General features: G+C 38.0%; 2 protein-coding genes across 2 annotated transcripts in view; one reads left to right on the top strand and one right to left on the bottom strand.

The window, feature by feature from the left end:
- Positions 1–798: 798 nt before the first annotated feature.
- CHRM5 (cholinergic receptor muscarinic 5) overlaps positions 799–26,271 on the bottom strand; it is a 76,488-nt gene continuing 51,015 nt past the window's right edge. The window contains exon 2 of the mRNA XM_001370396.4: positions 799–5,999. Within this exon, the coding sequence (XP_001370433.2) occupies positions 4,321–5,967 (1,647 nt within the window). The 5' untranslated portion in view covers positions 5,968–5,999 and the 3' untranslated portion in view covers positions 799–4,320. The remainder of the gene's footprint in view (positions 6,000–26,271) is intronic.
- AVEN (apoptosis and caspase activation inhibitor) overlaps positions 19,350–26,271 on the top strand; it is a 191,397-nt gene continuing 184,475 nt past the window's right edge. The window contains exon 1 of the mRNA XM_007479992.3: positions 19,350–19,916. Coding sequence (XP_007480054.2) covers positions 19,641–19,916 — 276 coding nt within the window. The 5' untranslated portion in view covers positions 19,350–19,640. The remainder of the gene's footprint in view (positions 19,917–26,271) is intronic.

Genomic DNA, 26,271 nt, shown 5'->3' on the forward strand with positions numbered 1-26,271 from the left:
AACTGTCACATGTAAGAGTGTGAAACAAGAGTTGTCTTTTCATCTGACTTTTTAATAAATAAATATTACTTACAGTATTAGGAAATTATATTCTCTAATGCATGTCAGAATTTTGTGATAAGCTGTATGAATTTAAATAAAATCTGAAAGGCTTTGTGGTCAATAATATACTAGGGATGTGATCCTCTTGCCTAGAGCCCACATACATTATCCTGGATGAGCAATAAGTGGTCAGATAACTAAGGCAGGGTAATGAGGGCTTTGTCCCAGGAAACCAACATTTAGAGGGTACTGACAGCATTTGCAGTCATTTAACAGTATAGAAAACTTATAGTGCCCTTAAGTGTTCTCTCCTTCTGGTGGCTGCACTCTAGGCAAGCTCCTCTTCAGCCTAGACCCTTCCCTCAAACCTCCTGGCCACTTTCCAGTGTCCCACAAAATTCTGGCCCCATTTTGTAACCGATGCTTCAGATACAAAAATTGCTAGTTACTGCTCCTTTGATGATGGTGGGTAGAAGGGATTCTTTTAGTGAAAGAGAGGGTAAGCCACATACTTTGGGGTAAGGATCAACTTTCATCTTAGCCTTCCCCCCAAAACTTCCACCATACAAATGCATAGGTTGAACCACTAGTAAATGACCTCTCAAGCCAGCTCATGGCCATTTCTTTTTTTTTTTTTGAGTGCAATCAACTACTGTATATTTGCTCAAATGTCTCCTTTTTTCTCCCCAGAGCAAACATAATAACGGTACAGTATAAGGAAGCCGTTTTAAAAAACAACAACAACAACAAGAGCTCACATTCCTTTGCTATAATTTCAGTTATTTACAGCGGACCCCTGAGACCTGGTAAGCTAAGTTCCAGATCTTTAGCAGCAGAGAATGAAATACAGACTTCACAGTAACACCAAGTCAAACATCAGCATGTACTTTACAAGAATAACACAACGAGGGATAGAGCACAGAGGTCAAGATGTTTACAGAGCACTGGTTCTGCCCCAAACTAACCAAATGATCCCCCTCTTTAAAAAAGCAAGCAAGCTGTCCTCAAGCAATAAACAACCAAATCTGCAGCCCACATAAAAAAAGAAGCCAAGACATTGGCAAGGAAACAGTTTCGAGCCAAGGACCTGGAGGCCTGGGCACATCTTTTGCACTAAATACATCTAGACTTGGAGTTTAGGGTCTGCAATACTTACTCTGAATCCAATCCCTCCCTGTTTCCTGATGTTTTAGTGCAGTGAAGAGTACTTGTTCTAATGACTCAAACAGGGGACCCGCATCAAGAAAGTCAGCTTTTCCCTTGTTGGTTGCTTTTTTTTTTTTTTTATTTTGCTCATGCAAGTCACCAAGGCTTGTTGCCCTTTCGTGGGAGCCACTGAGAAATTCACTGAGGCATGGAGAAAGCTCTGAATATCCTAGAAAGCCAAAGGGGAGAGTGTGGGGCTCTGGCTAAGAATCAGCCCCTTAATCTCATTAAATAGATATAAAAAAAGTGCCAATTCTCAGGCAGATTTGCAAAGTAAACAGTTTGTCTTTGTGCCTTCTGACATTTAGTACTTAGGTTCCCCTGCTTAGTCTCAAGTACCCAAAGTCACCCAATACTCTAGTCAAGCTTAGGAGAAGTATGGGTCAGCTTTATGTTTTTTTATTCCTCCTTTAGCTTTCTGACCTCTTCCTTTCTTTAGTATTTTTTTTTTGTGAAACCCTAACCCTTCCATATTAGAATCAATACTGTGTATTGGTTTCAAGAAAGAAGAGTATTAAGGACTAGGCAATAGAGGTTAAGTGACTTACCCAGGGACACACAGCTAGGAAATGTCTGAGCTCATATTTGAACCCAAGACCTCCTCTCTCTCAGCCAGGCTTTCAGTACACTGAACCACCTAGTTGCCCCTTAATAATCTTTTAACATTTGGTGTTTCACCCCCAACACCTCAACTTTTTTTTTCTTTAATACTGTAATTTATAGAATTGATATAAAAAAAGTTAGCAGAATATAGTGGAAAGAATTTTGGTTGGAAAAAGGAGGCCTGGGTTTGAATCTCATTTTAGACACTAATTTAAATAGCAGCAGACAGAACTTGAGATTTTCAAGTGGATTACTCTCGCCATGGGACTTATTTATTATTTAACCTGAGTCTCAGCTTTCTCATAGTGAATTGGGAATAATGAAATTTGCACTACCCCCCTCACTGGTTTATTATGAGGAAAGTGCTTTGCAAACTTTAAATCACTCTAGAAATGAGAGCCATTATTCCTGCTATTAAGCTGGAAATGATTTAGAAAAAAGTTTTGGTTTGATTTTAGTAACTGAACAATCTTTTCACTGAAATGTACATATTCCTATTCTTCCTCTGTTAGTATAGATCATCCCATTTGGGGGAGGTGGACTTTCATCGAGAAGGTGAATTTTTTCACTCTTAAATACTAAAGATAGATTAAATAGATCTTCATCTTCATCTACCTGTAGATCCCTTAATTTAAGACATGAACTTGAACAGGGAGTGCCAATATTAAACTTGAGGGAGGTTTAGTAGTCACCTGTGTGGTCTAAATTAAGGGACACTAGAAACATTCTCACTCCCCTCCAAATATCTGCCTATTCAAGTATCACATGAACTGAAATTCTACCATCAGAACTTACTTATTTTAGAGAGATTTCTCTTCTTCTTGTATATAAACACTTAAAGAAAATCTAACACTTTAAATCAGCTGTACCTTGAAAACAGAGATTGTCTCATCCTTTTTTTTTTTCTGGCAGGGTATTTCTCCAGAGCTTAGCAGTATTTCTGGAGCATAATGGGTACTTAACAAATGTTTATGGACTGACTGACTGATAGCATTTTTTTTAAACCCTTACCTTCTGCATTAGAATCAATACTGTGTATTGGTTCTAAGGCAGAAGAAGGTAAGGGCTAGGCAAAGGGGGTTAAGTGACTTGCCCAGAGTCACACAGCTGGGACGTGTCTGAAGTCAGATTTGAATCTGGGACCTCCCATCTTTCGGCTGACTGATGGCATTTTGATGTGATGTAGTTTATCAGTACTTTCAGAGAAAATTTAGTACTCCCTTTATGGAATGAGTGGAATCCCAAAGCATCCACTAATGGGGGCACAAAAAATAAATTTTAACTTCACAGTTTTGTCTAGGACTAAACCTGTGGAGAAGACAAGACACAAGATCTATGAAGAAAAGTTAAAAGAATTGAGATTCTTTATCCTGGAGAAGAGAAAGTTGAAAGGAGAGCTAGCAATGATCTATACTTAACAAAGGAATGTCATATAGCTACTCTACATCTTCACTAAGAACAGAATAAGAATAAGTGGTCTTAAAATGTAGCAAGAAGGTAGCAGTTTAGGGGAATATGAAAACATTTCAAAGGACAAAGGATGGTTTAAAATAATAATTGCTGACATTTATACAGTACTTTAAAGTTTGTTAAGCACTTTATCACTTTTGAGCTCCTCAAAACACCTGCGAGGTAGGTAATAATAATCTTTGTTATTATTCCTATTTTACAGATGGGGAACAGGCTTAGGGAGATCTAGTGACTTGTCCATAGTGATATAGCTAGCAAGAATTAAGGGCAGGATTCAAACTCAGGTCTTCTTGACTCCAAGGCCATCTCCCATACCATGTTCCTTCCAGATGAATTCTGATTTTTCACAAAGCCAGTTGTGAGGAATTAGAGACCTGTTTGGTGGGTCCAAAGAGATTAGTGTATATCATGGAACTGAGATGCAAAGTTTCATTTGGATTATAAGACCATGAAGAAACAGCACAGTTCCAGGCACATTATAGGTGCTCAACAAATACTTATTGATTGATTAAGAAAAATGAAGAAATACATTCTTATCAGCAAGTTAAATACCACTCCTGTGCACGCGGGATGCTGACTTCTACTTCATCAGGTTTCATTGGTATGAGGTACTCAATATGTATATACATTGCACATAACCCCATGGAATGACCCAAAGAGGGATAGTTTCTGATTCCTTTCATCCACAGCCTATAGTAATCTTGGCTCAATGTGTACCCCTCAAATCAATATAAATGGGTTCCTTCTCTTCCAAATAGTTACTCAGTTCTTCACATGAGTAGCACAAATGCCAAGGGTGGTCCATAGAGAGTCTCGGCCGCTGCTGGTATTCCTTCCAGTGTCAAGGCAGGCACCTCTTGGGTCTTTCTTTCCTTTGAGTTAGTTCTCAGGTAAATAAAATGACACTTTTATTTCTGAAATGAAAGAAAGCAAATGTGGGAGGCCCATCCACTCCATAAGGTCCTGTCTGTAGGAGCTTCCATGAGTGGAGCTGCCACTTCATGGCATCTTGCTGTTCCCTTGCCAATACAGCTTCTCATCCACTTTCTTCTTCTTCCACCGGCAGAGGAGCAGCATCTTAAAGGTCTTCCTGAAAGTTTTGTTGCAGAGGGCATAGCAGATGGGGTTGACTGTGCTGTTCACGTAGCAGAGCCAGTAGCCCAGGTGCCATAGGGTGACGGGGATACACTTGCTACAGAACGTAGACACCAGCACCATGATGTTATAGGGGGTCCATGTGATGATGAAGGCCAGCAGGATGGCACTCAGGGTCTGGGCTGCTTTCCTTTCCTTCACTAAGACCATTCTCTTCCTCTTGGTCATTTGGTTGCTGAGGTTGGAATCCATGCCTTTTGTGGAAGGTTCCTTGGATACGGGGACGGAGCAAGGTATGATCTTCAACTTATGACAGCCATTGTTAGTGTCCTGGGTTCCATCAGCCTTTACCACCAACCGGAATTTGTATGCCACACATTTTTGACTCTTGGGCCCATGGATGGTAGTTGGGGACAGAAAATATTTCTGGGTCTCATAGTTATCATTCACTGAGTGCTCTTTCACAAAAGTTTCCTTGGAGTCTGCCGCGTTGAATTCTTTTTTTGGACTTTCCTTTGCCTTGCTCTTATAGGTCTTTCTGAAGGCTGGATCAGTGGTAGGCTTGTCCTCATCCTCTGAGGAAGCATAGCTACTACAGGTGGTAAGCTGTTCTTCCTTGACCCAGTCATTGTTTGCATCAGTGGGTTGGGAAGGCTTCACAGTGGCAGAGGTGCTCCTGCTGGAGGATGACCAGGAAGCCTGGCATCTCTCCCTCTTGGCCTGGGTTGGCTGTTGGCAGCTGAAGCAGGACTTAAGCAGGGTCTTCCGTGTAGACTTGTTCATCTCAAACTCAGCCACAGAAACAGAGCCCTGGAGCTCAGCCAGGTCCTTGGTGCGCTTCTCAGTTTCCCGGTAGATACGGCAGTAGAGGATGGTCATGACAGACACTGGGATATAGAAGGCAGCAATGGCGGTGCCAAAGGTTATGGTGGGCTCAGAGAGGAACTGGATTTGGCACTCACCTGGTGGGACTTTTCTTTCCCCAACCAAATACTGCCAGCAGAGGATAGCTGGAGCCCATAAAATAAAGGAGATCAGCCAGGCAAGACCGATCATGATTCCTGCCCGCTTTGGAGTACGCTTAGCCCTGTAGGTCAGGGGCCTCGTTATGGAGAAGTAGCGGTCAAAGCTGATTACCAGAAGGTTCATGACAGAAGCATTACTTGCCACATAATCCAGGGCAAGCCATAGGTCACAGGCTAGGCTTCCTAGAGCCCAGTGCCCCATGAGGATATAGGTTGTATAGAGGTTCATAGAGAAGACCCCAATGATTAGGTCAGCAAAGGCCAAGCTCAGCAAGTAATAGTTGTTGACTGTTTTGAGCTGGCTATTGACTTTGAAGGACAACATGACCAAGATGTTGCCTACAATGGTGCCTAGGCTTACTATGGCCGTCACTATTGCTATAGTGATGACTTCCCACAAGCTATGTTTTGATAGAGGCTGGTGTTGTATTGGAGTGCCATTGGCAATGGTTTCATTGGGGTAAGGATCTTTTTCCATTCTGCTGTGTGTATTAGAATTTATAAGTTCTTGGCAGGTGACTTCCATGTGTTATTCATGCTTAACTTCTCAGATGTGACCTGTGGGGGGAGGGAGGGAGAGAAAGAGAGAGAAAGAGATCATTAGCTTCATTCATTCCTCAATACCAAGTTTTCACCATTCTCAACTTATTTTGTGGCCATGTTTCTGAATTCTCAAAGACCTGGATGGTAAAAGCTTCATATCCTTATTCTTTTTAGGTCTGGTGGTGCCTAAGCACTACAATTATGTATGGGATTGCTGCCCTAAAGTGGTTCTAGCAGATAGGAAAGGAGAAAGGAAAAGGAGTAGAGGAAAGGAGAAGTGAGAAGAGTGGATGGCAGTGAGTGGAATAAGGAGAGAACTTCATTAGATCATACAGTTTTCAAGGGCAGGTTTTATATCATCTCAAGTTTGGACAAAATTCTGAGAAGATGGTCACTTTCTTGAAAATTGTTAACCCTAAAAAAAATTGTGGTAGAGATGAAGTTTATTTTTTGGTACTTTCCCCTCTCCCCTCTTCTTTGAGATCTTTCTAATTCCTTCACCTTCCAAGTGCCCATCTTGCTCTCAGCTAATTTTTCCCCATGGCTTAATACTTCTCAGGAGGTATTTGCATATCACTAGACAGTTTTAATTGTTAGAAAGTTTTCCTTGACATGAAATCCAAATTGGCCTTTTGACAAATTCTTCCCATTGCTCCTGTTTTTGCCATCTGGAGCTAAGCATAAGTTTAAACATCTCTTGTTGCATCAAAGGATTTCCTACAACTCCCCAAACATGCTCCCTCTGCTTTAATCTGGCTCTACTCTTTTTTATTCCACGAATATTTATTATGCTTCTTACTACTCTGATACTTTTACTCTCATGCTAAACTTTGAGGGTCAAATCTAATTCCAATTCCTCTAGGAAGTCTTCTCTGACAACTCCATCCCTTATTGATCTCTCTCTTCTCTCTCTCTGTCTCTCTGTCTCTCTGTCTCTCTGTCTCTCTGTCTCTCTGTCTCTCTGTCTCTCTGTCTCTCTGTCTCTCTGTCTCTGTCTCTCTCTCTCTCTCTCTCTCTCTCTCTCTCTCTCTCTCTCTCTCTCTCTCTCTCTCTCTCTCTTTTTGGTAGCTGACAATAAACCATGATATTCATATGCCATAATTTGTCCAGCTGTCCTCTCATCTTTGGGCACTCACTTGAATCCAAGATGGCTTTTCATTTTGTTTTTGTTAATACAACAAATGCTGGTAAAAATATTTTGGTGTGAGACATTTTTGCCTTTGGCTTTCTTTGGTTAGATATGTAGTGGTGAGACTGCTGTATCAAAAGATAAGAACAGTTTAGGAACTTCTCAGAACAGTTAGACTGATTCACAGATTGTGTGTGTATGTGTGTGTATGTGTAAAATCTGTAATTAGAATCAGAAGAATCCCTATAAATCATGGGTTTATAAGAGCATAGATTTTGAGATGAAAGGTGCTTTAGAAGCCACCTATTACAACCCTTTCATTTTAAAGACAAGGATACTGAGGCCCAGAGAAATAAAGTGACTTTTCCAAGTTTATACAGTCATGGGACTAGAATTCAGTTCTCCTGGTTTTCATTCTGATGCATTTTTAATTAGATAGCACTGTTTCTCAAAACACTTATATATCTGTTAAAAAGCTTGTTGATTCAGGTAGAGTTAGGCATATTGCTTTAGAGACTTCAAGATAAGATTTTTTTTCAGGGTCAGTTATGTGTAAGGGGATTAAAAACATTTTAATGATTATGTCAAAAGATGCATATAATATGTTTTTATTAGTGTGAGTACTCTACTGACACAAATCATGATTCTGGATTTTTCTATCTTACATAAGTAAATATCAATGTTATAGAAATTCAGGTTATACTCAGAAGTTACTGAAGGTAGTTCCCCCCTTCCATATTTAAAAAGAAATTTTAGTTACACATAGAAACAATTTTTGACAATTGTTTTATGACATTTTAGAATTCAAATTTTCTCCCTCCTTATTCTTCCCTCCTCCCTAAGGCAGTGAATGGTCTGATACAGGTTATAGCTGTACTTTCATAGAATACATATTTCCATATTGCTCATGTTATGATAGATATATCACACATATCACACATTCAGTAGAAATCTCATGAAGGAAACATAGTGGAAGATGGCATACTTTGATCTGCACCCAGACTCCAACAGTTCCTTCTTTGGTTGTGAATAGCATTTTCATTATGAGTCCCTTGTGGTTATCTTGGAGACTTCCTTTGCTGATAAAGATTTAGTCCTTTACAGTTGAACATCATACAATATTTCTGTTATTGTATATATTGTTCTCCTGATTCTGCTCACTTCACTTTGCATCAGTTCATGTAAATCTTCCCAGGTTTTTCTGAATTCATTCTGTCCTTATGGTGCAATAGTATTTCATTACAACCATATACTATAACTTGTTCATCTTTTCCCCAAGTGATGGACAACCTCTCAGTTTCTAAGTCTTTGCCCTTACAAAAAGAGTTACTAAAAATATTTTGATAGAGGTAGGTCCTTTCCTCCTATTTTTGATCTCTTTGGGATATAGAACCAGTAGTGGTATTGCTGGGTCAAAGGTTATGCATAGTTTTATGGCCTTTTTGAGCCTGGTTCCATATTGATCTCTAGAATGGTTGTATCAATTCACAGCTCTAGCAATAGTGTATCTATATGGGCCAATTTCCCCATATCCCCTCCAACATTTCTCATTTTCCTTTGTGGTCATGTTATTAAATCTGGTAAGTATGAGATAGTATCTCAGAGTTGTTCAAATTTGCATTTCTCTAATAAATAGTGATTTGGAGCATTTTTTCATATGACTATTGCTAGTTTTAATTTCTTCCTTTGAGACTGTTCATATCCTTTGATCATTCTTTAATTGAGAATAGTTTTGTATTCTTATAAATTTGTCTCAGTTCTTTATATATTTGAGAGAGGAGTCTTTTGTTAGAGATACTTGCTTTAAGATTTTCCTCAAAATTTGTTGTTTCCTTTCTAATCTTGGTGCATTGATTTTATTGTACAAAACCTTTCTAATTTAATGTAATCCAAATTACCTATTTCATTTTCCCTAATATTCTCTGTATGGTTTGGTCAAAATATTTCCCTTATCTATAAGTCTAAATTTTCCATGCTTCCCTAATTTGTTTATGGTGTCACCCTTTTTTTTCTAGCTCAAGTTCATTTAAACTTTCTCTTAGTGTGTGGTATAAGATATTGGTTCATGCCTAGTCTCTGCTATACTGCTTTCTAGTTTTCCCAGCAGTTTTTGTCAAATAGTGAACTCTTTCTCCATAAAACTTGGATATATACTAAATTGCTATGCACATTAACTGCCATGTGTCAATTTCCTAATGACATGGGCACTGTACCCCCAGAAACTCAGGCAAACTATTATCAGGAAAACTCCCTTTCTCCCTTACATACTCGTGACTCTGAGCCTAAAAACCCCCAATGATCCCTCTAGGGTCCTGAGATGACTATCTTCCTTTGATCATCCTCTAGATTTAAGATGGACAGAGAGAAGCACCTCCAAGGCCACACCTCGATCCTATCAGACATCTGTTTGTTCCCTAAAACTAAGGAATCTTTATGTCCCCAGACAGATGATCACTCCACCTCGCCAAATGCCTGGGTGACTAACACTCTGTTGTAAAAAGTATAATATCCCCAGAACTGCTGTTGTCTGGGGGAACAGCCTTTCCATTCATGCTGTCCTTCCAAGGAACTGCTCCCCATCTTGCTGTTCCACCTTGCTATCCTCCTGGCCATTCTCAACATTACTCCCTAAATTAATAATTTTCTCTTTTTGTTTTTAAGCTAAGTTTTGGAGTCTTGCATTCTTGCAAAAGGTATCCTTCCCAAACCCCAGGGGTACACATCTGAACCCCATAACACTAATCTATTCCATTGAGTGATGACTCTGTTCCTTAGTTTATACCAGCTTGTTTTGATGATTACTATTTTATAGTTTGAGATTTGATATAGCCAGACCTCCTTCTTCCATGTTTTTTTTTCTTCCATTAATTCACTTGATATTTTTGATCTTTTGTTCTTCCAGGTGAACTTTTTAATTGTTATTTTTTTCTAGTTCTATGAACTAATTTTTGGGTAGTTTGGTATGGCACTGAATAGGTAAATTAATTTGGGGAGGATTGTTACTATATTGGCTTGGCCTATTAATGAGGAATTAATGTTTTTCTAATTGTTTAGTTCTGATTCAATTTATGTTAATAGTGTTTTGTCATTGTGTTCATATAGTTGCTGAGTTTGTTTTGGTAGGTATACCACCAGGTATTTTATATTGTCTAGAGTTATTTTGAATGGAGTTTTTTTTTTCTATCTCTTGCTGTTGTATTTTGTTGATGGTAAATAGAAATGCTGATGATTTATGAGGGTTTATTTTGTATCCTGAGACTTTGCTGAAAATGTTAATTATTTATATTAGGTTTTTTGGTTCTCTAGGTATACCATCATATCATCTGCAAAGAGTGATAACTTTGTTTCTTTCAGTACCTTTTGAAGCATTTTTATTGCATTATGGTCTGAAAAGTATTTAATATTTCTGCTTTTCTATATTTGGAAGTGAAGTTTTTATATCCTATAGTGGTATATTTTTGTGAAGGTTCCATGTACTATTGAGAAACAGATGTATTCCTTTCTATTCTCATTTAGTTTTCTCCAGAGGTCTATCATATACATCTTGTTGAAAATTCCATTTACTTCCTTGACTTCTTTTTTGTTTATATTTTGTTTGTGTGTATATATATATATATATATACATATATATATATATATATACTTCTGTAAGGGAAGGTTGAAGTCCCTCACTAATAATGTTTTACTATCATGTAGTTTTTCCTTTGGGAAGCTGGATGCGGTGACATTTTGTGCACATATATTTACTATTATTTCATTGTCTATGGTGCTTTTTATCATGATGTAATTTCCTTCCTTTTCTCTCTTGATTAGATCATTTTTTTACTTTTGCTTTGCCTGAGATCATGATTGCTATGCCTGCTTTCATTTACTTTAGCTGAGGCATAGTAGATTCTGGCCCAGACTCTTACTTTTATTGTTTATGTCTCCCTGTTTTAAATGTGTTTCTTTTAGACAGCATTATTGTGGGGTTCTGATTTTTAATGCATTCTGCTATACTTTTCCGTTTTAGGGGTGAGTTCATCCCAATTCACATTCACAGTTATCATTACTAATTGAGCGTTTCCCTCCATCTTATTTTTTTCCCATTTACTCTTCTCTTTTTCCTTTTAGTCTTTCCCTGTTCAAAATATTTTGTTTTTGATGACCACCTACCCCAGTTCACTCTCCTTTTGGTTTACCCCACCCTCCCTTATACTTCCTCCCTTCCTACTTCCCTACAGGATAAGTTTCTATAGCTGGTTGAGTGTTGAGCATTATTCCCAGTTTGCACTAGTTCTAATGAGAGTAAGAATCAAGAATTGCCAACCCACCTCCCATATTCTCTTCCACCGTATTTGTCTCTTAATGAAAGGTAGTTTACCCACTTCTATCTCTCTCTTTTTTTTTTATTCCCCATGTGTTCTACTTTCTCATTCCTTTTTTTTGGGGGGGGGAGTATCAGCTCATCTTATTAAGCTTCTAGCTTCTATCCTTTCTATATGTATTTCTTTTCATTTCTCTGCTAGTGATATAGTTCTTAAGTATCTTAGATACTTTAGATATCTTGCATACTTTAAGTACCTTACCTTTCTCAAGGCTCATAGATATCTAATTATTTCAATGATCACTTTCCTACATATGAACACACAGAATTCAATCTTATTAAAACCCTCAAGTTTTTACTTTACCTTTTTATGCTTCTCTTTAGTGTCAAATTTGTTCATTAAATTTTCTTTTTCAGTTCTGCCTTTTTGGTCAGGAAAATCTGAAATTCCTCTATTTAACTGAATGTCAATTCCCCCCACCCCAGAGAATTATGCAGTTTTGCTGGGTATGTAATTCTAGGTTATAGTCCTAGGTCCTTTGTCTTTTCAAATATTACATTCTATGCCTTCCAGTCCTTTAATATAGAAGCTGCTAGGTCCTATGTAATCCTGAAATTGGCTCCTTGATATTTTAATTTTTTCCTTCAGGTAAACTTGTGGTACTTTCTCTTTGTTCTAGGAGTTCTGGAATTTGGTTATAATAGTCCTGGGGTATTTTATTTTCTAGCCTCTTTCAAGAGATGATTAGTGAATTCTCTCAATTTCTATTTTTTTGTTTGAGGACATCAAATTAGTTTTCAATGATGATTTCTAGTAATATGATGTTTAGGGTTTTTTTTTTTTTTTAATCAAGGCTTTCAGGTTTCTAAATCATGGCTTTCTGAGGATTCTTAGATTATTTTTCCCAGATCTATTTTCCAGGTTGGTTGTTTTTCCATTGATGTATTTGAGATTTTCTTCTATTTTTTCATTTATTGGATTTTATCTTATTGGTTCCTGATGTCTTACAGTTTCATTAGCTTCTTTTTGTCCAATTTTAATTTTTAGGAAGTTTTCTTCCTTTAGCTTTGGTGATATCATTTCCATTTCTCCAGTCCTACTCTTTAATGAGTTGTTCAATTTTTTTTTCCCTCTATTTCCACTTGGTACATTCTTATATTAAGGTGTTTTTTTTCCCAATGCATTTTTATGTCTCCTTTTCCTTTTGGCCTATTCTAATTTTTAGGGAGTTGTTTTCTTCAGTGAATTCTCCTCCCCCTCCCCTCCCACCCCCTCAGCAATTGAATATTTCTGTCGATTTTCTTTTCAACTTCTTTTCAAGTTCTTTTAGGGATCCTTTTGGGGCCTGACATTCTTTCATACTTTCTTTTGAAGCTTCATTTCCTTTTTGGCATTGTTGTCCTCTTCTGAGTGTGTATTTTGGTCTTCCCTGTCACTAATCTGAATTTCTAAGATTAAGTTTTTCTTTTTAGTCTTTTGCTCATTTTTCTAGTTGCTCACCATTACCTCAGCTATCTGTTGAGTTACTTCTCTGTTCTTGGGGTAGAGGGCACACTGCTCCAAGCTTTCAGAGTTCTCTTCTCTGGTACTTGGGGTAGGCCTGGATGCCTTTGTTTTTCTCAGTATATTTGCCAAGGAGGTGGCCCTGCTGTGTGAACCTTAAAAATTCTCAGACCCTACTTCATAAGATTGGATTAAGACCATTCCCCCATTTGGGCAGTGAACTCTACTTAGATCAGGAATGTGAGAACTCTACTTCACCTACTTAAGTCTGCCCTAGGGGAAGATAAAGTTGTAAACTCTTTTCTGAACAATGAAAAGTACTTAAACCCATACTTATAATAAGGCAAAAAGTTCTTAAGATAAGTACCCATAAAGGTCAAGCAACTTGTGAATTTACAAGGAACCTTTGTTCCTTGTAGGAGCTGAGAAACTTGCTCAGAGCTTTCCTGGTGTGAATTACTCAAAAATTTACACCTTCTTACATGTGGACTAAGAATGGTCTGTCCTTTGAAAAATGTCTACTGTGATTGGTAGATGGAAGAACTTAAGGGAGGTGACATAGGAGAAAATTCCCTATATAAGGACAGAACCAGTCTCTTGGAAAAACAGTCTCTAAGGAGGCTGTTGAGAAGAAGAGTCCCTAAGGAGGCTCTGAAAAGAGTCTGATGGCTGGCTGAACTGGTGTCTATATTCTTGCTTGGACAGATCTTGTGGTGAGTGATTAAGGACTGACTGATCTCTCTCTTAAGACTCAGGTCTAGACCTTCGGCTAAGACCCTTCATACTTATTCCTTTCTTATTCTCTCTCTCTCTCTCTCTTTAATTCCTCAATGTATTAATTAATTAAAATCTCTATAAAACCCAGTTGACTTGGGTATATTTCATAATTGGGAATATTTCCCTGGCGACCACCGTATATATTGATTTAAAAACAAGACACTGTAGTGAAAACATATTTTCTGCGGTCACAACTTACTCATCCACTCTTATATCTACTACAATTTCAGTCTTCCACTATTTTAACTCACTACAGTTTATGACCCTCAACCATTTTAATTATTACAGCTGACTTGCTCTGGGGAGTTTCCTCACCTAGGGCTTGCCAATAAAATTACATGTCCAATCTCTATCCTAATAACAGCTGACATAAAATGACATTGGCAGGACTTGTGGGACTTGTATGCAGGTCTATAAGGACAATATGCCCCATTAAAAAATTTAAACTTATGACCTGTATGACTTCAGGCAAGTCATTTAACCTTCCTTGACTTCTGTTTCTTCATCTGTAAAATGAGGAGGTTGGAGTAGGTGACTCTTGAGATCTCTTCATTTCTAAATCTATGATCCTATGTTGTCAAATTAAGTATTGAGTTTCTTTTAGTCAAGTTTGGTGCTCTTCCTTCCAAGGTGCTCATTCATCTTTTGAAAGTTTATAATTATAATTGATAGTTTCAAATTCATTTCTAGCTTGCCTGAATTAGCATAAAAGTAATAATCATATTTTTTTTTCACCATTGATCTGCCATGAAAAGGCCTTGCAGAGGTAATCTTTTCTGTGCTTCCAACCTTGGCTGATTATTTCTTTGTTGTTAGTAAATTGCAAAATACATAGTGTGCACCAAATTAATTTCTTCTTTTGTTGCTTAGCATTAGGAAATGTAACTTCTTGGGTTGTTCATAAAATTGTGTTGTGACCTGTTTTTTGAAGGCACTTGAATCCTTTTCTGCTTTTGAACACCTGCTCTTCACTGTTTTCTGTAAGCAACTGGGAGGAAAACTAGTATCTACCACAGACAAAAGACATGAAGATATTTTTATCAAAATCAATTTATGGTATTAAGTAGAAGATGCTAATGAGCTGTCCTCCACTGAAGGACAAACCAAAGTAAAGAACTCTAAAGTTCATTTGTAGGAGTTACATTACACAACAGGAAGAACTGAGGTAATATATTAGTGAGTAATATATTTTCCATGAAATCTTTAAAAAATAAGGTAGAATCTCCTCTGACCAGCTATAGGCCTAGTGCTGCCTGGAGACAGACCAAATAACTTTTGAAGGTTTCTGCAATTTAGTTAAATGAAATTCAGCCACCATTTATTAAATGCTTATTTTGTATTTAGTATTGTGCTTCGTGCTATTAGAGATGTGGAATTGTTCCTGACTGTAATAAATATATATTTCTAGAGTTTTAGGAAGAAAGTACATAAAAACAGAATCAGGACTTCAGTCCTATTTCCCATGTTAGAAAGTATCTATTGTTCTTCTATTCAACAAATATTTATCAAGAACCTACTAATTAGGGTATTATGCTTTCATGTATAGGCCAATTTGTAAGACCTTCCAGAAGTATAGTGCTGTATTCTCTGTATTTGCTTTATAAGTTGTTAGCATTATACTTATAACCATATCAAAGACAAGCAATAAAGAATGTGGTAGGAGAAGGGGTATTAAAACGTTAAAAGAATTTTAAAAAACATTTTATTAATGTGTTTTGCCTTTATATCATGGTCATTTTATACTCACTCTTTGATCTCTACTTTGTCATGAAACAAAAAACTAAGCAAAAACAATAAAAAAAAAAACCCTTGTCTGACTATATAGCTATGTAAAATTCATTCCTAGTAGTTTCTCACCTCTCTAGCATGGAGGAAATATGTTTATTACTTCTTCCACAGGAATTTAATTGCCAAAAAAACTGTTTTTGCCACTAAATACTTCCGACTTCTTTGGCAAATGAAGACACATGGTAACCCAAGGTAAGCATGGTTTAGAATTTGAGTTTATTTGTGAAATATCAGAAAGACCAAAGATAGCAGATAATGAGGAGTGTCATTTCACAAAACATTAGAAAGCAATAGAAAAGATATTGAACCTGTAGAAATCAGCAAACATATTATTTTATAAATTCAGAATGTTTTACAAATATTGTCTCATTTTAGAGACCTTCTTGCAAAGGTGGATTTTAAGATGAGTTTTAAAGGATTTGAGGAAGGATAAATAAGAGAGTAGGATGTAAGAATTTAAAAATTAAATCCCTTTAAGAAGGCAGTAGAGAAAATTTTTATTCTTACCTATTTCCCATTTTTCAGTCAACAGCTTGCTTTAGAAGGCTGCACTGCAAAAATGAAATTATATATGCAGCAGCTTTTCATCTTTAGCCTTTCTTCCAATTTCATCTTTATCTCTCTCCCTCTAGAATCTTGGCCTTTCCAGTTTTATGAGTGCATTTCATGGTCATTTCCCTACCATACCACAGCACTTGTATCCTGACTTCCCTTTCTAGTATTTCCATCCAATGCTTAGTACGATGGTCAACACATAGTAAACACTTAATAAATACTTCATCTATCTGATTGGATATAGGTATTGCTTTTTCTCTAGTCAAGATTGGTGGAAGGACAGAAATGATCATGTGTACATGATTTGATAGAAGGCAAAAAGATTTGATAACCCAGAGGAAAGGGTTCAGAGGAAAACGTGTAATGAATTGTTCTAAACTATTTGAAGACACCTTTCTTTAAAAAAAAAATTCACATTTTATAATGAAAAGTCAATCTGGTGGTAAAGCAATCTCAAGAGTGAGAGTATAAGAATAATTGTTTTTCCTTCTGAATACTCTCCTTTCCTGGTTTTCCTATATGCAACTCACTACTTCCTTCTTATTCTCTTCTAATTACTATCCAAATGGGAATGTATGCCATGACTATATCCTGGGATATTTATTATTTTCTCTTTATGCTCCTCTTCATGTACTCTATAGTCTAAACAGATCTACCTTCTTATTGTTTCTTATACATTACTAAATGTTTCTAAGTCTTTTCACTGGCTATTCCCCGTGCCAAGAATCATGTCTTTCTCATCACTACTACTTGCTATTGTTCACTTGCATTTATCTCTGTGATCCCATTTATTTTTTGTTTTTGTCAAAGATAAAGAAGTAGTTTGCCATTTCCTTCACCAGTCTATTTTAGAGAGGAAGAAACTGAAGCAATCAGCCTAGGGTTATACAGGTAGTGTCTGAGGCTGGATTTGAACTTGTCTTCCTGACCCCAGCCCAGGTGCTCTCTCCACTGTGCCACCTAGGTGATTTTTAAGACATAGCTTAAGGGCTGGTTCTATGTGAGTTTTTTCCTGATCCCCACCTCCCATCCAGATGGTTGTGTTCTCCCTCCCAAAAGCTTTGTATATGTGCTTGTTTACATTCCCCAAGAAAATGTAAGTTCTTTTGAGGGATGGCAGTTCATTTTTCTTTTTGTATTTTCAGAACTTATCGGAGTGGCTGGATTATAGTTCTTTGCACAAAAATTTTTGCTGAGTAATGTAGGTGCTTAATAAATATTTTAAGAATACTTGGTGGCTAGTTCAGTTCACCACGAGACCTTTTCTTTGCAACACTCTAATTCTAATGAGGTCTAATTATTTTACAAGGTCCTTCAACCTTGTAAAAAAAAACAACAACAACCAGTAAAGGGTTTCCTTGTTAGGCAAAACCAACAATATCAGAAATATTGATTCAAGTTGCTGACTGATACCTCAGGGTTATATAGACCTCCTTCCCCATGTGGTTATTACTTTTGTGTTTATAACCTGCCACAATGATGCCCCTTTTGCTTTTTGTGAGTCTACCTTTGTGTTCAGAAATATCCTTTCCTGGACATTAGATCAAATAACTACTTTTTCTCTTTGTCATGTCAAACCATAATGACAACCCCCGCCCAAATGTCATGAAGTAGAGATATATATCAAGCTTGATATATAAAGCTGGAATTGATAAATCCTAGCAATTGTGATAATGGAATGCTATAAAAAATATCTGGAAAAAAAGCAGCAATCTGGAATTGATCAACAGGAAAAGCAGTCAACAAAGAGAGAAAACCAAGAAAATAAGTTTAAAATGTCAGGAGTTCTCAGGAGTGACAGTGAATAGAGTTAAGAGCCTGGAAGTCATTGAGAAAAAGTTAATCTAATTTTGTAGATGTATTGTTTAACTGTAACTTCATGATTCCATTTGGAGTTTTCTTGTCCTGAAGATACTAGATTGGATTGTCATTTCCTTCTTCAACTCATTTTATAGATGAAGAAACTGAGGCAAATAGGGTTAAGTGACTTATTACTTAACTAGGTCACACAGCTAGTGTCTGAGGCCAGATTTGAACTCAAGATGAATCTGACTTCAGGCCTGGCACTCTATTTATTGCACTACCAAACTGTCCCACTTTTGTAGGTAGCAGGAGCTTAAAAGCATGGAAAAATCCTTACTTTGGAGATGGAAATAAAAGGAAAATGGGAAAAAATTATCACTGACAAAGTTTTGGGGTACTATATCATTGTCTTTTAAAATTCCTGTGGCTAGAAGTGATCTTTAACTCCTTTGCCTGTAAGGGAACAATTTTGGGGCCTAAATTCTAAGGCCCCTAGTTCTAGGGAATGTTTTTTTCTCATTATCTGTTGGTTTCTTCATATGAATTTTGCGGAAATGTACAAAAACCCTGTGAATGTGGAACTTGAGAGCCTCATTTAGGAAAAAACAAATTTATTCCTAAGTGCCAGCAACAAGCTTAATAGATGGGGGAAAAGGGTAAGGGAGGCAACTTGGTACAGTGTTAATGTTAAAGATCTGGGGCCCATGTTGATTTTCTTTTTGTATCCCTAGCAATTAACAGTGCTCTTCTGCATATAACTTAGTACCTAATAAATGCTTTTTATTTTATTCATTCACTCTTGGGAGTTAATGGAAGTTAAAGTTTCAAACCTCACCTCTGCAGTGCTCTTTTTCAAATCACTTTAACTTTCCTGGGTCTCAGTTTCCTCATTTGTAACATGAGTAGGACAGTATTAAATAGCCTCTAGAGTCTCAGTTCTAGAAGAGGTAGTGCCTATTGAGTCCATGAATAGAAAGTAAGAGAATAGTGGAAAAACTGCATGGTTATAGCTGTGAACAATTATAACTATCTTGGAAAGCAAAAGGATAAAAGAAAGAGAAGATAATACCCCATTAATAACCGATGCATCTTCAAAGTGACCACATCATGAATTGTTTTGTCCTGGTTTAGTGGCACCTTCCAAATCCCTGCCCTTTTCAGAAACCTCACTTCCTTTTTGGCACTTCTGTGGTACCCAACTCGTTAACCTCCTTTTCCTATTTTTCTGTTTTCCGTTGGCATAACACTCTCAGGCCCATTTCCTAGGCTCCCCTCCATCCACCACCATCTCACTCTCCCCTACCCAATTTGAGATTATGCCTGCCTCTGGACCCACTTCTTCAACACCCGCCTCAAGGCCCACCTTCACCTCATCCCCAGGAGTGCTACTTCCCACCCCCAACCCCGGGGCTAACGTCTCCTCCCTTCAAGTAGTAAACCCCCCTCTCCCCCCCCTTCCCCCGTCTCCTACGAGATCTCCAACCCAGTGACTCCCCTCCGCCTAGAGTGCAGTCTCCCCACCCCGCACCAGGTCTGACTTTCTCTTCCCGAGTGGGTGCTGTTCCCCCCATGAACCCTCCGTGCGCTGACCCCGTGGCCCCTTCCTTATAGAGGGCGGACCTTAGGCCTATCCGCCCCGCTCCCGGCTCCGCACGCGGTCGGTCGGTTTCCGGCAGAGGCCGCGCTCTTACAGGGCGGCGGCGCCGGGAGCGGGGCGGGCCGGGCCACCGGTTCCTTTTTCCCTCCCCACCTCCATTCCTCCCCCGGCTTGGGCTGCGGTGGCGGCGGGGGAAAATGCAGGCGGAGCGTGGGGCCCGGGGCGGCCGGGGGCGGCGGCGGCCAGAACGGGATCGGGATCGGCCAGGTCAGGGGCCTGAGCCGGGGCCCAGTGCGGCTGCGAGAGGCGGCGGCGACGGAGGAGGTCGAGGAGGCTGGGACCGAAGCCGAGGCCGGGGCCGGCGTGGCCGTGGGGGGCGTGGAGGCCGTGGAGGCGGCGGCGCCTCTGCACACGGGGCCCAGCTGGGCGGTCGCCGGGAGCAGCAAGGCCGGGGCTCTGGGCCTAGTGAGCTGGTGAGGGAGGGGCATATATGTTTGTGTGTGCGTGTGTTTGTGTGTATGTGCGCGCGCCGCATGCCTACGAGAACCAGTTCACCGCCCCCACCTTGGGGTTGGGGTAGTGCTCTCTTGTGCAGGTCAGACCAGGCAGTCAGAGAATTTGCACGTGCAATCTATGCACACGGGACCTGACACACTGTGTGTGTGTATCTGTCTGTCAGCATGACCTACGATAGGAATGGGGAGTGTGAGAGCACGTGTTTACTGTTCTTTGGTGGGAGACGGATGGGGTGGGATTGGATTCCAGAGGAGAAGGAAAAGCCGCTGAACCTGAGAGGCAGCAGTCTTATCTTGTCCTGTGGACATCCGTCCTAAGAGATGCATGTCCGAGAGGGCCAATGATGGCTTGTTTAATGTTTATTTATACTGCTCCTTTGAGGACAGACTTGCAGGTTGTTCCTGGCCTTAGAAGATAGGGCCTGGAACTCCGTTTTGGTAGAGGGCATTCCTAGTAGAAGAAACTCCATAGGTCAGGACCTGCTCTGGAATTCATACTCCTAGTGAGTTGTTGAGGGACACACTGCTAATATATGCTAAAGGTGGGATTTGAATCCAGCTCTACAGCTGTTTCTGTAAACAACCTTTTACCCATTACAAGTTACCTTTAAATCATTTATGGCCATTCCTCTATCTTAATGTGGATAAATCACCATTTAAAATTGTGGCAGTTGCATTTCCCCCCTTTTTCTTCAGACCTTCAAGGAAACATGGTGGCACAAATTGCTGATACAATAAGAGTAGGAAAGTGCCTAGAGAGATACATCTTATCTAGGTGGCTTTGGAATTTAAATTATAATGGCATAGATTCAATTCAACAAACATTTGTTAACTATCTGCTGTGTTCCAGACTTGTGCCAAATACTGGTTTTAGGAGTAAAAAATAACCCCTACCTTCAAAAAGCTTACATTCAATTGGGGGGAAGGGGGGAGATACATATACAGATATTAGCAATGGAAAATATTTACAAAATAATACAAAATAATTTTGAGAGAAAACACTGAAGGTGGGAGAATGGGATTGGAAAGGGTCTTTTGTAGAGAGTGGTGTCTGAACTGTACTCTGGAAAAGCTAGAGATTCTAAGTTGTATTGTTGAGCAGAGTGCCTTCCATATACTGAGGACCATTTGTAAAAGACAAAGTATGAGATGGAGTTCTATATATAGGAATCAGTTAGTATTTGAACTGGACCTAAGCATATGTGAGAGATATTAAAGTGAAATAAAACCTGAAGTTAGTTGGGAGACAGAGTATGAAGGCCTTTAAATGCCAAGTAGAAGATTAAAAAAAATTTTTTTTAATACTGAAATCCCCCCTCCCCTACAACAGAAAGTTACTGATAATTTTGAATGGGGAAATAAAATGGTTAGATGTGAGTTTTAGGAATATCAGTTTGACAGTTGTAGAGAGGATAAATTGGAAGGGAGAGAGAGACAGGAAGGAGGGAGACCAACTAGGAGTCTATTTCAATTGAATTCTTGAACTAGGATAGTGGTCAAAAGAGAGGGATGCTGTGGAGAATTCAAACTTTACTTTTGCCAGTCAATCTGTGACCCTGGGAAAATCATTTAGATAACCTTCTTGCCTCTCATCTTTGAAATGAAAGGATTGGACTAGTTAGATAGCCTCTACCATTTCTTGGAGTTGAAATCTGTGAACCTATGAACATCTGTAGTGCTGATGGACTCTTGTCTTGCATGTGGGAAATGCAGGAAAACCTAGAGACCTTTACTGAGCTAGTTACTGGTACATTTCTTCTCTAGAGAACAAGAATAGTTAGAGTTTATTAGTTCTGAATTGCTCTTGAATTTTTCCTTTTCATGTTGATTAGTTTCATTTTGGAGGTGGGAAGGAACACTGCTAGATAAATATATGGTATGAATAAAAATGCTTTGTATAAAAAAATTTTACATTAAGAGTTTCATGACAGAGAGAGGCAATGTGGTGAGTAAAGTGAGTAAAGAGCTGTCTTCAGAGTCAGAAAGATGATTTCAAGATCTGAATCTGATAACTGTTAGCCATATGAATCTGAGCAAGTTACTTCCTCCTAGGGCTCTAGGAAGATTTCAAGACAACAGGTTGCAGAATTGTTATTGATCTTCATTGGTAGAAACTGCTTCTTCACTGCTGGGTCACAATGAAAAATAACAGGTCTAGTTTAAAAAAAAAAACCCCAACAAACTCATTTCATTGTTCTACAAATTCCAACTCTGAATCCCCCCCCCCCCCAATTATAGCTAGCATTTGTTTTTTTTTTTAACAGTGTCCAGATTGTGATTCCTTTTTTCCCCTCTGTTCCAACTGATGGTTATTCACTAAAGATTGAGTTAAAAGCCACAAGTTATATGGTTGCTTAAGGACCAGACTTCTTTTTGCTAAATAGAAATTTCTCCATCATTGTAGCCAAATAGTAATGGACATGCTCTTAAAGATAAAAATCTATAGGATTGTTACAGAAAACTAAAGCTTTTTATTTCATTCTCCTCTTAAAGCTTATAGAAAGTTTGGTGACATAGTTAACAGGGTAGGAGAATGAGCTTAAATATAGTAGAAGAAAACTGCTTTAGCTTAGCTTAGTAATTAGTGGTACTGGCACTTTACTGTAAAGGTAAGAGGATGCTGTTAGATTCTTTTGAAAATGTTTCTGAAGTCAACAATTTTCTGGCAAATAGATAGTAAGGATTTTTTGGACTCAGATTTTTTGGAAATAGAATGAGTACAAACTTAAGTAAATAATAATTACATCAATAGAAATGAAAGTGGAAAGAAGGGAGAGAGAACAAACATTTATTAAGTACCTGTTATGTACCAAGCACTCAGCTGAGCAATTTACACATATTCTCTCATTTGATCCTCATGACAATCCTGAGAGGTAGGTGCTATTATTTTTCCCACCTTAAAACTGAGGCAGTCAGAATTTAAGTGACTTGCTCAGGGTCACATAATTAGTAAGTATCTGAGGCCAGATTTGAAATCCCATCTTCCTGATTCCAGACCCAGTGCTCTGAAATAGTGCCCATTGTACTACCTAGCTGTCTCTTTTTTTTCTTTACAGATAAGGAAACCAAAACCACATAAAAATAAGTGACTTGCTTATTATTGTATTGCTAGTTTGAGTAAGAGCTGAGATTAGAATTCAGGGTTCCTCACTCTTATGTCTTATACTTTTTTCACTACAGCATAGATGCCCTTGCCTGTGATATTTTATACATATTTAGCATATAGTATTATGTACACATATACCTATGTGTGTATATATAAAAAGTCTATGTGAGAGGCAACATAAATAAAGAGTAAGTTCCAGAGACAAGAAGGTCTGGGTTCAAGTTCTGCCTTTCACATGTTTTGACTCTTCTATCTTAGATAAGTCATTAATCTCTTATACTCCCTGGTAGTTCTCTAAGACTATAAGTTGCAGAGCAGATACCTACCTCCCTGCATTGATTGAGGCATATTTTGTTTGTTTTAAATTAAATTAATTTAAATTATACTTCTGCAAAGGAGGCTGAGAAGTTTATTTAACTTCAGGCTGCCTCAAGTTATTAGTAGAGTTTCCACAAAGGATCAAATCAAACTGATATTGAAAATATTCTGAACAAGGGTAGGGAGGTCATTCAGTGGATTGAGAGCCATGTCTGGAGACAGTAGGTCCTGGATTCAAATTTGGCCTCAGTCAGTTCCTAACTTGGTTCAGTAATGGATCTGAGACTAGTTTCCTACTGAAAAAGTATAGGTTACTTTATGAGACATTAGGAACACTTCCTGTTGTTTTCTAGGGACTCTTTGACCATATCCAAATGTTAATTAAAAAAAAATTCTTTCAGCATTGTCAGTTGAATTATTGAATTTCGTTTAAAAATGTCTTTCAGTTACAGATGTACTTTTAAAAATCAGAAATGGAAAAAATGTTAGATGAAACATCTGCATAGCAATTTCTGCTTTTTTCTTTTTAAAAGCAGTTCATATTTTGAATAATAAATTTGGTGACCCACTTTAGGGCAAGGCTATATACAGGAGTTCTGGAGTTATTCTTTGTTTTTATTCTTTTTATTAGCAAAAGCTGCTATGTTATTTATTTTTTCAAATAGGAATTAAATCCTTGAGTGATTTTGGTCTTTTTTACTTTTAAAGGAAATAACTTGCTACCTTCTCAGTTTGAGCCATAACAGCATTTCAGAGAACAACATACTTTGATACCAAACATAATTTCATTTTTAAGTATGTTTTGGCCACAAGAGTATATTGAAAATAGAGGAAAGTAGATGTTTCAGTGGATGGAGTGCTGGATTTAAGTCAGGAAGACTTGAGTTCGAACAAATGTGGCCTTCAATACTAGCAGTGTGACCCTGGGCTGATCACTTAATCTGTTTGCCTTTATCCACTGGAGAAGGAAATGGCAAACTACTCCATGTATCTTTGCCGAGAATACCCCATATGAGATCATAAGGAATTGGACACGATTTAATAACAACAAAAATAATGAAAATTGTGACAAATATCAAGATGCTGATCTTTCCATAGCTTTGGCTGAACTTTCTCTTTCTTTTGATAGGTTGGAATTGGTCTGTCTTGCATATCTCTAGCCTCAAATTGCCTGTGTATGAGTTTTTTATTCACAAACTAATGGATATTGCTTGCTCACCATTAAGATACTGCTAAATAATTGACACCGTAGTTGTCTTATTTAAAGCAGACAGTCTTAGTTGAATGAGTACATGAGGGAGGTTGAATATGGCCACGAGATTTATAAAACCTTAATAATATTTTCTTTCTTTCTAAACCTTCCCTTCTGTTGTGAATCAATACCAAGTATCATTTCCAAGGCAGAATTGTGGTATGGGATAGATAGTTGGGATTAAATGATTTACTCAGAGTCACTGAGTTAGGAAGTGACTGAGGTCACATTTGAATCCAGAACCTCCTGCCTCCAGATGTGACTCAATCCACTGAACCACCACCCTACCCTTCTGCACAATATTTTCAGTCTCAGTTTGATTTTATCCTTTGTGGATTATCTGCAGCAAAATCTTCATTTCACTTGGCTTTCCTTCTCCTATGTATTTCTGAGGCACTTTCACTCTGATATTTAAATTCTTACAAACTAATCATAATATTAGCTCAAGTAAAATATATAAGCAGAAATGTGACCTTGCTGCAAAAATTCATATATTGCATAGAGACCTGTACCTGATTGTTTTACACACATGTATGCATTCTTGCCACTCACCAATGCAGATTGACAGCTTCTCTGAAATTTACAGTAGTGTTAGAGAGTTGCTTAGGGCACTGAAAGATAAGATGACATGATCAGTGTAACCCAGTCATGTATTCAAGAGGTTAGGCTTGAACTCAGGTCTTCTTGACTCCTTAGCCACCTCTCCACAGTAGAATGACACTTCTTATACTGCATTCTGAAACCGCATATAAAATGATACCTGAATTATGTACAATTTTGTTTTCCTACTGCCCCTCCTTTCCATTTCTGAAGGTTCTTGAAAGTTAACTTTAGTTTCAAGGCAAACTATTAGGGGAGCATGAATAAGCTATAGAGTTATTTTAGTTATGTACTTGCTCTACATAATATGTATAGTCAAATATGTAGTCATCTGACATCCATTCCGTGTCTCATTTAAGTTATAGGTATACTACAAATATGGACTTAGACATTTTTCATCATATCTCCCCCCCAAAATATCATGTCACTCCAAAATTTTATCTAAAATATTAAAAAAATTTTTTATTCTGAATTTAAATAACAAAGAATGTTTTTCTTTGACCAAACTACAAAAGAAGATTCCGTGTGACATTATATTTCTATTTCATACTGCTTGCACTTAAAAAAAGCATTTAATAAATGTTAAACTCTACTTTCAAATATGTCCTGCTTATCTTTGCTTCCTTCTGAACCTCATCATACTACAATTTCTTCTAATTGCTCAAATAACTGCCTCTACTAGATTTTTCTTTACTTGTGTTTGCATTTCAGATTTCCTATTCAGCTATGATTTTTTTCATCAGAAATGCCTGGAAGTTCCATCTTTTGTTAAAGGACCCTTTCCAATTGGATTATACTCAGTTTTTCAGGGTAACTTATTTTTGGTTGAAAGCCTAAATCTTTTGATTTTTGGTGTGTTGTATTACAAGAAATCTAGTAATAGATGAAGCTGCCAGATGTTGCTCTGGTTCTTTGGTACTTGAACTCCATCCCTACCCCCCCCCTTCCTAAATTTCTAGGATGCTTACAGTATTTTTTTCTTTGATGTTGAAGTTCCAGCTTCTGCCTATGACATATATATCAGAGACTTATGCTTT

The sequence above is a fragment of the Monodelphis domestica genome, chromosome 1 (assembly GCF_027887165.1).
Source record: "Monodelphis domestica isolate mMonDom1 chromosome 1, mMonDom1.pri, whole genome shotgun sequence".
In the NCBI taxonomy this organism is placed as follows: Eukaryota; Metazoa; Chordata; class Mammalia; order Didelphimorphia; family Didelphidae; genus Monodelphis; species Monodelphis domestica.